This window comes from Penicillium vulpinum (genome assembly GCF_028829585.1).
Source record: "Penicillium vulpinum strain IBT 29486 chromosome Unknown utg000001l_segment0_segment0, whole genome shotgun sequence".
In the NCBI taxonomy this organism is placed as follows: domain Eukaryota; kingdom Fungi; phylum Ascomycota; class Eurotiomycetes; order Eurotiales; family Aspergillaceae; genus Penicillium; species Penicillium vulpinum.
The window spans coordinates 6,394,109-6,408,183 of record NW_026643241.1 but is presented as its reverse complement, the minus strand read 5'-3'; the positions used below and the strand labels follow the sequence as shown (position 1 = coordinate 6,408,183).

General features: G+C 48.0%; 7 protein-coding genes across 7 annotated transcripts; 2 read left to right on the top strand and 5 right to left on the bottom strand.

Annotated features, from left to right (window-relative positions):
* Positions 1 to 218: 218 nt before the first annotated feature.
* N7479_002283 (putative GTPase activating protein (Gyp5)) lies at positions 219 to 3,169 on the top strand (the record flags this gene model as incomplete). Its single annotated transcript, XM_057249980.1, has 4 exons — positions 219 to 266; positions 338 to 2,053; positions 2,108 to 3,049; positions 3,107 to 3,169. The coding sequence occupies 4 exons, from the start codon at positions 219 to 221 to the stop codon at positions 3,167 to 3,169; spliced, it is 2,769 nt and encodes a 922-aa protein (XP_057114412.1).
* A 489-nt stretch (positions 3,170 to 3,658) lies between these two features.
* On the bottom strand, positions 3,659 to 4,168 carry N7479_002282 (Dabb family protein; the record flags this gene model as incomplete). The annotated part of the gene is made up of 2 exons (XM_057249979.1): positions 3,659 to 3,871; positions 4,025 to 4,168. The coding sequence occupies 2 exons, from the start codon at positions 4,166 to 4,168 to the stop codon at positions 3,659 to 3,661; spliced, it is 357 nt and encodes a 118-aa protein (XP_057114411.1).
* Positions 4,169 to 4,738: 570 nt separating this feature from the next.
* N7479_002281 (4-hydroxyphenylpyruvate dioxygenase family protein) lies at positions 4,739 to 6,122 on the bottom strand (the record flags this gene model as incomplete). Its single annotated transcript, XM_057249978.1, has 3 exons — positions 4,739 to 5,123; positions 5,227 to 5,391; positions 5,449 to 6,122. 3 exons carry the CDS (start codon positions 6,120 to 6,122, stop codon positions 4,739 to 4,741), a joined length of 1,224 nt encoding a protein of 407 aa, XP_057114410.1.
* Positions 6,123 to 6,780: 658 nt separating this feature from the next.
* Positions 6,781 to 7,248, bottom strand: N7479_002280 (Ctf8 family protein; the record flags this gene model as incomplete). Its single annotated transcript, XM_057249977.1, has 1 exon — positions 6,781 to 7,248. The coding sequence occupies one exon, from the start codon at positions 7,246 to 7,248 to the stop codon at positions 6,781 to 6,783; it is 468 nt and encodes a 155-aa protein (XP_057114409.1).
* Positions 7,249 to 7,936: 688 nt separating this feature from the next.
* On the bottom strand, positions 7,937 to 8,530 carry N7479_002279 (Cnl2/NKP2 family protein; the record flags this gene model as incomplete). The annotated part of the gene is made up of 1 exon (XM_057249976.1): positions 7,937 to 8,530. One exon carries the CDS (start codon positions 8,528 to 8,530, stop codon positions 7,937 to 7,939), a length of 594 nt encoding a protein of 197 aa, XP_057114408.1.
* Positions 8,531 to 9,301: 771 nt separating this feature from the next.
* On the top strand, positions 9,302 to 10,651 carry N7479_002278 (Histone acetylase complex subunit MRG15-2; the record flags this gene model as incomplete). Its single annotated transcript, XM_057249975.1, has 4 exons — positions 9,302 to 9,459; positions 9,691 to 9,919; positions 10,035 to 10,422; positions 10,500 to 10,651. 4 exons carry the CDS (start codon positions 9,302 to 9,304, stop codon positions 10,649 to 10,651), a joined length of 927 nt encoding a protein of 308 aa, XP_057114407.1.
* A 500-nt stretch (positions 10,652 to 11,151) lies between these two features.
* On the bottom strand, positions 11,152 to 13,556 carry N7479_002277 (ARMH3 family protein; the record flags this gene model as incomplete). Its single annotated transcript, XM_057249974.1, has 8 exons — positions 11,152 to 11,863; positions 11,922 to 12,332; positions 12,384 to 12,718; positions 12,774 to 12,886; positions 12,951 to 13,104; positions 13,158 to 13,238; positions 13,300 to 13,422; positions 13,473 to 13,556. The coding sequence occupies 8 exons, from the start codon at positions 13,554 to 13,556 to the stop codon at positions 11,152 to 11,154; spliced, it is 2,013 nt and encodes a 670-aa protein (XP_057114406.1).
* Between the last annotated feature and the right edge of the window lie 519 nt (positions 13,557 to 14,075).

Sequence of the window (14,075 nt, the reverse complement as noted above, 5' to 3'; positions counted from 1 at the left end):
TGAGGCGCCAATCAGCGGCGAGTGTACCTGGCAACTCGAATCAATCACTTGAAACTCGCCAAATTCCCTAAATTCCTCCCTCATTCCATATTTTTTTTTACTTTCTCGCAGATTTGGCTCCCTTGAGATCATTGAATCTTAGCTCTTTTGAGCCTCTGCTCTTTTGCGATCCTATGGGGTGTTCCATCTTCTGATTGTTGTGAGGTCATCTAACAGCTATGGCCGACATGTCTACGCCTACGAAACACAGTCCTGAATATGAAGTGGTAAGTGGTTCAGATCCAAATTTTTCCAAAACCCGGCTTGCTTTAACATGAGCTCATCGCCATCTGAATAGGAGTCTTTTGACGACGCCCTTGAAACAGCCCCAATCCAGGAGAACAACAGCCTCGACGTCACCATCCCCAAGTCCACCTCCACCCGATCATTGACCGATAGTCCTCCAATTGGTTCAAATATGTCTCCAGAATTGACGGAAAAACCTCCGTTCCCTTCTGAATCGCAGGCCGAGAAGAAGACCGAGACAGCCGAGGAGCAGGAGACGGATGGCGAGGGGCAGGATGGACAAAATGACAAGAAAAATAAGGAGAAGAACGAGGAGAAAGAAAATAAAAAAATTATAGGAATGGGTACCGACGATGAAATTAGCTATAACACCAACAACGAGGTGAAGACCGCGATCGATGAGCCTACCCACGGCGACAAGCCGGAGCAAGGGCCCGTGTTTACGCAGACCGAGGTAGAGAAGAACGAAGAAGATCACGGTCAGAGCCCACTGCAGAAGTCGCCTCTACTCACATCCCACCGTTTATCAACATCATCATCACTCGACGAGGTGAACCTCATGAACAGCAAGGAAGACGAGCCGACAGACAAGGCACAGAGCCCACGGGACAAAACAGGACCGCCTCCGTTGCCCCCCAAGAACGACCCCACCCCTCCGGCAAGTGCAGGGTTGATGGGCCTGTCGGGTGGCCTGCCCTCAGTCCCATGGGCCGCTCCTCCAGTGAACAAGCATCCACCTGTTCCCCCGCCAGCCCCTGCTCGAAAGCCCAGTGGCCCCTTTGCGTGGTTCTCCCGAAGCTCAACCTCGACCAATGCTAAGGACATCAAATCCCCATCCCACTCTGCTAGCAGACGCAACACTGCCACCTCTGTATCGACCCTTGCCAGCAACCTAGACCAGATCGTTCGTGATGGCGACGATATCTCGAGCGTCGGCTCAAAGAAGCCGAGACGCAACAGCCTGAAGGATCAGTTCAAGATGCTGCGGCTGCGCGAGGAGAGCCATGCGCCAGAGGTCGACCAAACGAGCGTGCGATCGGGCCAGGCCAGCGTCAGCCAATCTGGAGCTAGCCCCCCTATCATCCCAGAAGAAGGAGAGGAGGGCATGTTCGCAGTATCAGGAGCCATTTCACCTTCGATGGCCCCTGCTCCTGGGAGAACGGGTTCTGTGACTGATGCTTCCATCCCGGTGGACTGGGAGATGTGGCAGCAGCTTGTGAACAACGGACCCCAGGCCTTGGCAAGCTCAGAGGAACTGAATGCCGCCATCAAACGAGGTATCCCTCAAACAATCCGAGGAGTGATTTGGCAAATTTTGGCGGATTGCCAGACTGCTGATATGGAGGACACCTATCGAGAACTCGTAGCGCGTGGGACAGCACAAGACAAAGATGGACGAACAATAAATGGGACTGAAACTACGTCCTCACGCTCTTCAGTCCATTCCCATCACTCGGGTTCTGGATCACGGTCTAGCAGCGCTGCCCGTAGCCCATCTTACGAAGGAGATACAGATAAGCTGTCTAAGGAACATGCCTCCAATGATGTCGACCGTCTAAGGAAAGCAAAGACAGACGCTGTTGCGCTGCAAAAATTGGAGAAGGCCATTAGGCGAGACCTGGGTGCTCGCACTAGCTACGCAAAATACTTTGTTTCCCAGGGCAGCCAAGAAGGCCTCTTTGGGTTATGCAAGGCATACGCCTTGTATGATCCAGGAGTTGGATACGCGCAAGGCATGAACTTTATTGCTATGCCATTGTTGTTCAACGTGAGTATACCCCTAACTAAGCTGACTGAGCTCAAAGGCTAACGTTCTACGTAGATGGACGAAGTCGATGCTTTCGCCATGATGGTCAAGCTGATGAACAAGTACTCTCTACGAGATATGTTCATTCAGGATATGCCTGGGCTTCACCGTAGCCTATACCAATTCGAGCGACTTCTAGAAGACCTAGAGCCTGCTCTCTACTGCCATCTCCGGCGCCGTGGAGTTCCTCCTCAGCTCTATGCAACACAGTGGTTTTTGACACTGTTCGCCTACCGTTTCCCGCTTCAACTGGTGCTTCGTATCTACGACCTGATCTTCGAAGAGGGACTAGAAACTACTATCCTTAAATTCGGTGTTGCGATCATGCGACGAAATGCAGATACGCTGCTTGAAATGAAAGACATGAGTGTGCTCACTACTTTTTTGAAAGAGCGTTTGTTCGATGTCTACATCGATAAGCAGCCATCCACCTCGTCGATATTAGAGTCAGGCTTCTTCGGAAGTTCCGGTGCTGCCGACAAGGAGATCTACCGATCCGACATCATGGTGCAGGACGCCTGCGCTATTCCCCTCACATCCGAGATGCTTGCCGCGTATACCACTGAGTGGGAGGAAAAGACTCGGACTGAGAAAGAGCGCGAAGTCGAGCTGGAACACTTGCGACACACCGTGAGCACGCAGGGCGCGCGTGTCCGACTTCTTGAGGAACGTGCCGAAGCATCAGACAAGGAGCATGTGCAATTAGCGTCTGAACTGGTGCATGTCAAAGTTGATAATGAGGAGCTGCGTGACCTCAACGAAGCGCTGCAACTCCAGGTCACCGAACTCAAGAATGTGATCGACAAGCAGCCGGTGGAAGTGGAGGAGAAGCTCCGTCTAGAAATGGAACGCATCATGGCGCGGAACCTGGAGGTGCAAAACGAGAACCGTGCGATGGAGGAAGCCATGTCCGAGATGGAGAAGGAGTTGGTTGCTACGAAAATGAAGTGGGCAGAGGTAAGATATCCCCTTCAATATTCAGCGTGAGACGCCGAGACTGACGAACCAAAACAGATTTCCGAGAACCACGAGAACCTCCGCCAGAAATGGAGTGACCTCCGTCGTGCCCTCGACTGATCATATCGCCGCTTTTATTATTACTCCACCTCTCGACCCCGGATAGCATTATCCGGTTCTGTATGTATATTTGGAATGCGCAGATGTGGTAGCGAGGATCTGTGATCACGTCCTATCCTGCGCATTTGTACCATGCTTATGGGCCGGGTCATTTGGATTTGTCCTACTTCCCCCCGTTCTGAGCCAATGTTATGATTTGCGCCTCCCTCTTTTACGACCATCTTTGGTGTTTCCCTGTTTCTCCAAGCTCTCAGCATGCCATTTTTGGAAGGCATCGGTGTTTTGCTGCCTGTTGAATTAGTGTGTGTATGTCTATATCCGATCCTCGGGCAGGGCGTACTAGACGTATGCAATGTACATCATCAATGGACTTTGTTCTCTTATTATCTAGCCTCTGCATGTGCCAGCTCTACCTTAGCTCTATACTCTCTTTATACGAACAAGTTCAAAACATGCACAAATCCCAAGGTCTCTAAATTCTCAAATCCATTACAGAATATTCTCATAGTAAGTCATCAACACATCCTCCCTGACAGGCCCAGCACAAGCCTTGAGAGCCTTGTGCGCCTCACACTCGTTATCATAGTACTTCATATCATCCAAAGAGGCAAAAGTTGTCTTGACAGACAAGTTGAATCCCTTATTGCGAGGATCCGGGAACGAAGCGCCAACAGCAGCAGCGAGAATGTAGGGCTTGCCGTCCTAAAAAAAGAAAATACCCGTTAATAAGGATTCAGTTGCGCTTCATTCTGAACACTCCTTCCTCTCCGAATGGATAGGTAGTACAACATAGTATGTACCTTAAACAGCGCGGACTGAGCATGGCCAGGAATGTGAGAGACAAAACGTGCTCACCTTTGTAGCGGTCTTTGAAAGAACCTTGTACTGCTCCAGTACGCGGTCGCGATCTGCCTCGTTGGGGATCTTGAAGAGGGTGATTCGCTCGATAGGGGCCATTGTTTTTGTGAGGGTATGGAAAGAGGTGAGGAATCGGGACATTGGAGGGGTTATAGGGGAAATATATATTGGTTTATATGGCGGGGTTAGTGGTTAATAATATCAATTGGTGACATTGTTCCTGATACTTCCGTCGGCTTGTGGGGTGAAGAGCCGGAGTAGACCCGTTGATTCATATGATTTGTTTAATTAATCCGGGATTTTCGAGGAGTAGGTTGGTACTCATGGTGTTGACCTTGATTGACCTTTATATATCCTATAACTCTCTCTTTAATGCCTGTCTCTTCAATTGAGATGTTTCCTTGCTTTGTGAGTAGGCGGAATGGTGTTGGTTGGAGAGCGCACAATTTCCGCGGGGGTATTTGATGTGCGGAATGCCCTGGGATATCGAAAGATGATTGGTATTTTATAGGCGCGTAGGATAAATATTTAAGACCTAGGGAGCCTATCAGGTTCACTTATGCCCAGAAGATTGACTAAAGTTCTTGGATTAGATCGATATGACACCTCTCTCATACCAATTTTAATCATTTCATGATGGCATCGAACCTTCGCTTGGAAAAAGACAAAAGCAAATGGAAGGAAGATCAAAGATTCAAAAATGAATAATAGTTACAGATTTCCACGCAGATCCTGCTCTCTTTCAAAAGCCTCGAACAAACTCTTGAAATTCCCAGCCCCAAACCCATTAAATGAATTCCGCTGTATGATCTCTATAAACACTGTTGGCCTATCCCCGACATGCTTGGAGAAGATCTGAAGCAGGTATCCACGCTCGTCGAAATCAACTAAGATATTCAGCCGCTCGAGTATATCTATATCGGCTCCAAGCGTCCAGGACACTTGTGTCAGGCGCTTTCGCAGATCGGCATAGTATATAGCTGGCACACTGAGGAACTCGACACCGCGCGCTTGGAGCCCAGTTACGGCAGTGACGATGTCGTGCGTGCGGAAGGCTATGTGCTGCACTCCAGCGCCGTGGTAGTAGTCGACGAATCTGTGAGCATTAGAAAGATTGGTACATATGGTGGGGTAGAGCGGACGAGAGAGAACCAAGGGGGAAAAAAGAAAGAAACAAAGAACAGGAACAGGTTGCGTACTCTTCAATCTGTGATTTCTTCTTGCCGGTTGCGGGCTCGTTCATAGGCATCTTGATTGTTTCGTTTGGTGAAGCGACAACAATTGATCGCATGGCCGAGTACTCGCTGCACATGTCTTTATCGTCGACCGTCCAGTAGCGATGGAAGTCGAGGCATTCCTCGTAACTAAAGCTCAGTTGTTAGAGCAACAATTCCAACAAGGACAACATTTATTTTACTCACTATTGGACAATGCGGTCCACTCCCTCCCACGACTGATTCCCGACACAGTGGTCAATATCAATAAGGTCAATGGGTGGCAGAAGCTGTGTGATCGGATCTTCATTATCAAGCACTCGATACCCTGGCAAGAAGGGAGCGTCTGCTGAATACCGCTCACGATTCACCAGAGAATGTACGGTATCCCCGTACGTCCCAAGAGTTGCAGAGACGATCCACCCATGCCCCTCGACAGCAACCGTCTGCGGCTCGGCGATAGCGCGAGCACCATTCCCTACAGCTCGCTTCCATACATTTTGTATATCTCCCGCGATCCGGAACGCGACATCCTTCACCCCGTCGCCGTGTATGGTCAGGTGCTCATGGATCTCAGCCAGCGTCGTCCGCTCATCATTCGAAGCTTGGCGCAAGAGACTGTCTTCTGAGCCTTCATGTGGCGGGCCACACACTGGCCCCGTAAGAATGAAAGTAGCGTCACTATTGGCCACAGCATAGCTCACGAGATAGGGTGAACCGGTTTCTGGGCCGCGGTATGCAATGGGACGGAAGCCCATGCGAGTGATCCAGTATGAAGCGGCTTGTTTGGGATTGCCGACATACCAATGGATATGATCGAAGCCGACATATTCGGGGCCCATCTTCGCGGGAAAGATGTCTTCATTTTCAGGGATGGTCATGATTGCTGCTGTTGAATATGGCTGCGCTGGTATCGGTACAGGTGTGGACCGGGAAGCATGTCACCCCCTTGGTAGCTGTTGGTGCCGGTATAAATTGCAGGTAAGATATTTATGAGTGATTTTGAAGACAACTGGGACAGGTTTGTGGGAAAAGAAAGAGAAGGGCCGCTAAAAGGGATCCCTGCCCAGACGTGTCACATTCCAAACCCGCATCTCCGGATCCAAGAGCACAGGATCTATCTAGATAAACATATGAGGCAATGCTGAAGTCATCCATCCATGTAGACCGGCCATTCCACATTTTTCTTGGATGTTCCGCTGTCTATAGGCTGCTGGCCGCTGTATGGTAACACAAAGCTTTGTCCTGGGGAACCTTGGTATGTTCGAATTTAGGTCTGTATACCCGTAGAAGCCGGTTTTGCACACCAATGAGCCCTGGAGGTCAATGCTGTAGAGAGAAAGCCGCTCTTCTCCGTAGCCAAGTGTGAGGTCATGTTCAGATGGGCTGACCATGCATTGTAACCTTTCATTCATGTCATGCAACTCCAGTATGTTGACTTCAGTATGTTGCACATAATACATGCCATCTCTAGTAGATCCCACCTCGCCAGTTTATTCGATTCCAATGCAAGAGAGTAAAATCTCCAACCCAACTCAATCAAACATTGGTCACGGGCTCTGGCCGACTCTTAAAGAAGATCTTATAGCGCACAATCTCCACAACCTCCAGTTCCTCGCCCTCTGACGCTTGACGTTTTTGTAGCACAGCAATCGGCCGTGGCAGCTTCTTAACTTCCCCAGTCATCCGCTGATACCGGCCGACATACATGTAAGCGCGCTTCATCCATTTTGTATCGTCTGGGTTGTGGACCGAGTAATCTGGGAACATGAGTTTCCCGATCGGAGTTTCGAATGTGGAGGCCGAATCATTATCCATAGATGTAGAGTGGTCTATGTCATATTCGTCTTCACTCCCTGAGGGGACATTGATTGTGCCCTGGAGCTCGAGAAGGGCTAGGCCCGAAGGTGTTTGGAGGAGTGCTGGGAGGGGATTGTTCGGCGTTGAGGCAGTTGCAGTTGCTTTTCCCGGACTCAAGCAGTGTGGTTGCAGCTTTATGGAGGGCATGGTGTATGTAGTCTTGGGTTTTCAATTTAGATGTTCAATTGGAGTTGAAGGAGGAAAACGCGAACGCGGCACGCGTGTGATTATTTCCCCACACTTCTTATCGCGAGAAAAGGGCAAAATTATCACAGAATACATTATTAGTATCATGATTTAATTGGTGGGATTAAGAGTATGCATTGCTTTAGATATATCAAATCTCAATAGTCCACTGGATTTATTCTGCAAAGGTGCGTAGCCAACTTGGTCCAAAGCAGGAATCAAGAGTGTTAAATACATTGTAGAGATAACAATTGATGTAGATTTGCTACATAGCGTGATTGGTCAACTGGAGCTTTGGGGTAATAGAAGAATTCTAGGCTGTGGCCCAGATTCGGACTTGCAACATGAGAGTGTAATAGATAACCTTTCCAAGAGAACAATTTTCGTGTAATCGTAAAGAGCAGTTAGCATGATTGACACTGCAACATAGCTCTGGAGGTAGAAAGAAGTGGACACAGCAACTGCGCGCTCGGGATTAGGATATAGAGCTCGAGACCTCAACTCTCGAAATCAGGGTTTAGACACCGAAGCGCCCGTGGTATTTTGCCTTCTGTTTGCATATCAATGTCAGCTAAGGCCATTTAATGAGAATCAACCGACGTACCCTGCGAATAACAAAACAATGCACAATGAGCCAGAAGAATAATTATCAAGAAGTACTACTCTTATAGCAAATATCTTCGAGGTTCTGCAGGCCCTTAATCGCTTCGCCAGCCACATCTTCAGCAGTCCCAGCTGGACCTTGTAATTTGCCATAACGGAGATCGCTCATATCACCCACAGTGATTTTGATCTGAGTCAAAATATTCGCAGCCTCTTGATTGATACCAGCAATTTCATGTTCAATATTAGCGCTGGCCGTCTCCATTTCAGCCAGGAGACTAGCCACCGAGTGATAATCTCCCGGCACAGTAGTTGATGGCTGGCCAAACAGATGGAAATCCATGTCCATCTCACGTTGCTCTTCAGAATTGGAGGCTTCGACTCCAGTGGCTAGGATGGCTTTTCGGAGCTCTGCTCTCTGTTTTTCACCTTGCTTGATCTCGTTGTCGATGCTCTCATTGACCCGGTCCATGTCCTGTTCTCGGACCTGTTGCAGCTCCCGATACAAAGTCCTGATATGTGGATGGGCTCTCAAGCGCTTTGGGAAGAGCTCTATGAACTTTTGCAGTGACATGACTGTTGGCAGCGGGGCTGGAGAGAGCAGGAAATTGCTTAAGATGGACTCCTCGGAGGGAGCCATGATGAATGTGTAGTGTAGTATAGTGTAGTATGTGTTTTTTTTCCCTGCAGACCCAGATATTGCAGAATATATTGTTGTTCTTCTTCGAGTGTCTTTTCCCGTTTGACGCGAACCGAAGTTGACAATAATATTCACGTGAACAAAAAGCTGACAATAGGAAGAAACAGAATATGAATAGAATTGGAATGGTATTGAAGAATAGTTCCTATTGTAATAATAATAGAGAATGTATGAATAGTTGTAAATGCATTGAATGGACAATAAGCTGCCGCGCCTAATTTTTCCCAAGGGGCCACTCTTCGCTTGATTTCCATCTTCTCCTTTGCACTCTACTACTTCATCTACTTCATCCCCAGTCCTACTTCTTCAACCTCCCTTTCTCTCTTCCAACCTCCTTTTCTCTCTTCTAAAACCTTGATTTTTTCCACTATTCCTGAGCTGGTCTCTCGTCTGGTCTAATCTTCTTCCTTCTTCAACCTTGCTGAATCAAATTTGCAGTCAAAAGCATCTTGTACTGCCTTTGTGCATCTTCCTCTTTTCCTGGTTTTGCTCAAGTCTGCAAGATCTATTTGCAGTATCACAGCCCCTAGGGATCTTTGAAGGATCTCAAGCTTCTTCTGATCATTGTGACTGTTACTGCCTCATATCACAACCCCGGGGTCTTTTCCCGTGAACAAGACAGCAAACATCTTTTCTACACCTGCAAGCTCGGAGGTCAATCTGTCATACTAACTTCAAATCCGCACATAAACCTTCTACCTTTCGACCAAAATGGCTCCTATTTCTATGTACAACAAGGACGAGAAGGTCCTTTGCTTCCACCATGAGATTCTTTACGATGCCAAGATCCTGGATGTTCGCCACAAGGATCCCAACGACAAGAAGAGCCCCTTTGAATACCAAGTCCACTACAAGGGCTGGAAGAATACGTAAGTCTGGCTCGTTTCATTTCCTTGTTTATCTACGTCCTGGCTATAGGTTTGAGATTGTTGTCTCTTCCAACCTTGGGAGTTTGTCCGGGCCATTACGGAAGACTTGACCTTGATCTATGCACTCTCTGTTATACAAAAATACCTCTTGTTTTTTACACTACATGTTTCTTGAAACCATATTACTAAGATTATTTGATTTCATGGGACTGTTTGCTAACATTTGAATAGCTGGGATGACTGGGTCCTGGAGGACCGTCTTCGCAAGCACACGGAAGACAACCGTGAATTGGCTAACAATCTGCGTCGCGAAGCTGAAGCTTCTTTCCGTCTGAAGAACACCAAGGTCCCTACCAAAAAGCGTGCCGGTTCCGACCGTGACTCTGTGCGGGACAGCGAGGAGCGCGGCTCCGTTCCCGGCCGTGGCACAAAGCGAGCCCGTGACAGTGAAATCGAAAAGGTATGCAATCACCACATCAATCTACAGAATTTGGTGCAAAAGAACCAAAATCAAGAGTGACAAAAATCCAAATGAAATATGAAAGGAATGATCCCATACTGACAACCTGCAACAGGAGGAGAGCTTCAACATCCGCCCCTCTGTCCGCATTCTCATGCCAGACAACTTGAAGTCCCTACTTGTTGATGACTGGGAGCAGGTGACCAAGAATCAGTGCGTTGTCTCTCTGCCAGCCAAGTACCCAGTCCGCCAGATCCTGCAAGACTGGCACGAGGAAGAGCTTCCAAAGCGGTCGGGCTCATCAGCAGACGAGGACGTGCTGGAGGAAGTGGTTGCCGGGATTCAGGAGTACTTCGATAAGTGTTTGGACAAGATTCTGCTCTACCGCCACGAGCGCCCCCAGTACCGTGGGCTGCGTAAGAAGTTCGAGGCTGCCACCGGGGACTTGGCCGATAAGGGCCCCATCGATGTCTACGGAGCGGAGCACCTGATCCGCTTGTTCAGTATGTATCCACTTACAGCTCACCTCACTTCCGGTTTAAATGTGAGTGGAATTGTGCTAATCCTTGCGTTTGTGTAGGCACCATGCCTGAGTTGATTGCTCAGACTAACATGGATATGCAGGCCACCAACCGCCTGCGCGAGGAGATCTCTAAGCTCTCCATGTGGCTGAGCAAGAACTCAGAGAAGTACTTCGCCACCAGCTACCTGCCGGCGGAGAGCACTCACTGAGTGAGTACGGCAAGTTCTTTGGGGGGAGGAGAGGGGGTAAGGAGGAGTTCTGTCTCTTTGTTTCGTTGCCTGCGTTGTGGTCACCCCGCCCCAACGCAGCAATTTGTTTTTAATACTTTGACTCAAGAAGCGCGGGCCTCGAGCCTGAAATACAAATCACTTTTTTTTTTTAGCTATATCTTACATATGTAATCTCTAAGAAGGCGCAGAGTATTCCAAGGTTCTCGTGGGACTTCAAAGCTACGATTTGTACCGGTAGTAGAGAGATCAACTCTTCTTACTTGGTAATTATCATGAATGCAAGCAAATAACGACTTAACCGAGAAGGAAGAAAATATAAATTCTCAACTGGATATGGATATCTTAATAGAAAACTCAATGATACCACCACTACAACTGAGTGATAGATATACCTTTCTACAGCACCACCCGCAAATATCTTGAATCAAGATCCATAAAAATAGAAAAAAAATGAAAGAAACAATTCCATAACTTGACACCTAAGCAACCAGTTGCCTTGCATCATCAACAGCACACCGCGCCGCACGCTTCAACTCACTCTTCCACTCCGCCTCACGCCACTTAACCCAAGCACTCAAACCCTCAGGCGGCTGGATACTCAGCGTATCATAGCCCTGCTTAATGATACGGTGAACCTCTCGCGGGGAGAGATTCTTTTTCTTGATTGACGGCAACGAAACCGCCGCAGGCTCATCGGCTTTAGGACTAGCAGCAGTAACAGCAGGGAAAGCTGCGCCTTCCGAATGAAAGAGGAGGGTGTAGAAGTGAGTAGACACGGATTGGAGGGTGTCGATAGCGGCTGAATGTAGCTCGTTGTTTTGGGAGATTGCGTCGGGTGTTTTGGAGGAGGCTGAGACACCTGCCACTGCGGTATTGGAACGGGACAATGCGTACGCATCGCGGTATTTTGAGATAATGGGACCTGTTTCGACAAGCTTGTAGAAGAGGTCGTCGTAGGAGGCTGGGTCTGGGAGGAAGGTGTCGCCGCCTGAAACACAGAATGCGATTAGGTCTGCGAGGGAGGTCGTGAGGGTTTGGATCTTGGGATTGCTGGTTAGGTCGGAGGCGTAGGTTGTTAGGAAGCGCATGAGAGAGAGCAGAGTCCGCCAAAGCTCGGACCAGTGGTAGGTGAGGCGGATCTTGTTCTTTGAGAGGTAGGTTAGGAGGCGGAGGGTGATTGCGATTGTGTGGCTGGGAAGATTGTTAGTTATGCCATGGCTCATAGATATAGTGAATGATTGTTTCATACCTGTAGATGTTGACATCGAGCCGTCGTCGAAGGTTGTGCGTAATAGTATCGATGACAATATCAAAGATCACTGTTGTGAGGATCCGATCTCCGCTGACTATTGGGAGGTAGGGCTGTTTCTGTCGACAGATGCGCACCTTTTTTTTGCCATCTTCACTGCAAATGTGCTTGCAGATAGTCGGGTCTTCGACCAGAATGCGAAGTGTAAACAAGTTTAATTCGGCATAATGCCCGACCCGCGGGGATCGATATGCATGTTGGAGAAGATAGGAGGACAATGAAAGGAAGCTCGAGAAAGGGGATTCTTCTTCGTTGCTTTCTGGTTCCAGATGAACCAAATGATAACCAAAGAGCTTATTGGCATTCGTGAAGTCGTATGTGGCCATCAGAATTGCGGCTTCTTGTGCCGGACTGCCAGGATTGTAAGTTTCGAATCAATGATTCGTTGCGCAGAGAACTTACAGATCAGCGAACATGGCCTTCGCTTCTTCCGCAGAAGGAGGGCTTGATTTGTCCCTGGCACCAGGAGCGAGTGCTCGTAGCCCAAAGAAAATCAATGTGTTGGTCAAATTCCAGCCCTCTGGAATATCATCCTGGACAGCAATGTAGCCGTTTCGCAGGCGATTACAGGCCATACCAACACCCTTGGCAACTTTTTTAATGCTTGACTCGTTCACAAAATCATCAAGGCGAAGCTGGTAGGGATTTTGGAATTCAAACTTGTTGTAATTGGCTAGTAGCCCCAGAAGGACGAATGGATCGAACACTTGCATCGGGGTATCAGAATCAGAAACATACTATTGCCAATTGTTAGTTATTCTCATATTCAGAAGCGAGGTAAGTAAATAAAACCTTCATAAGTGATGGGAAAAGATCCCTGTGTGTAAGATAGGAGACCAGGCTCGTTTTGTACGCTCCACTGGTCAGGGCAATGGCCGTCCTGATAGCCTTGAGCCGCACATCAACTGGAAATATTAGTATCAAATGTCATGATATCACTTAAGAAAAGAACAGACAAACATGACTTACAGCTACTGCCATTGCGGATGATTCTGTCCAAGACGGCCACGAAGTCGGAAATGACATGGTCCACTTCGTCGAGCCCTGCAAGAACAGTGATCACATCCGAACTTGGGTTTGTGTATTTCTTGCTCAGAATGCTCGTCAAGAAAACAGTTAATGTCTGTGAAATGAGGTTAGAGAATATGTCCCGGATATTGATCAGGGGGTTCATACATCTAGTGCATAAGAAGCTGCCGGCGCGGCCCCCGCTGCTGCCTCGCGAGTGGCACGAACAAAGAAATGCTGAGTTTGGACCTAGTGATTGCATCAGCTGTTTGAGTTTATTTTCTGGGGCGCTTTCTATATCATGTTTTACCTGTAGACCGATTGTTTCGTCTGGACTCAAATGGTCTAGGATAGCATGAAGTTGTTTCCGGTCTGGAGGTAGCAAGAAGAGTTCCCTCCAAAAGCCCTCCGAGGGCTCTATATCATCTGCCGCCTATCAAAATTATGTTAGAAATATCACATAAAGTCATGTTCTGTCCGTACTTTGAAGAGATTCTCATAGAGCTGGACAATCTTGGGTTTGAAGGACTCGGGTCTACTCTGTTGGGTGAGGGGTGAGTAGTCCATGGTATTAGACAAGATGATCTGCAGCGGTTAGATCGCCAGCATTAGAACCCAAAGAGTAAGGTTAATTTAAAGTCGAGTTGATTCGATTGCTTCGAGGTTCATGAAAAAGGGACACCAGCCACTTTGTCAGCCGATCCAGCCACATGTCCTTTACACTTGACAATGTGTTTACACTCTTGAGATAAATAAGAAAGGACTAATTTTGAATACATTTTGTATACTAAATCTGTGGATCTATACAGCCCATAATCTACATTTTGATACTATTCCCCGCCACTTAACTGCATTTGGAGGTGTGGCATCCCCCATGAGGGGTGAGCCAGGTTTCTCCGAAGAACGGAATTCCCGAGGTCCTAGATGACTCAGCTTCCGAAAAACGCATTGGATGACAACATTGGAATCTGAAAGGCTAGGTCATTTTTACCTGAGTCAGATTGAATATCTGGGGCAAAGACGAATCAGCTGTTGTCTCGGTTTCTCTTTTTGATTAATCTATAGTTAGTCAATGATTTAAAGCCT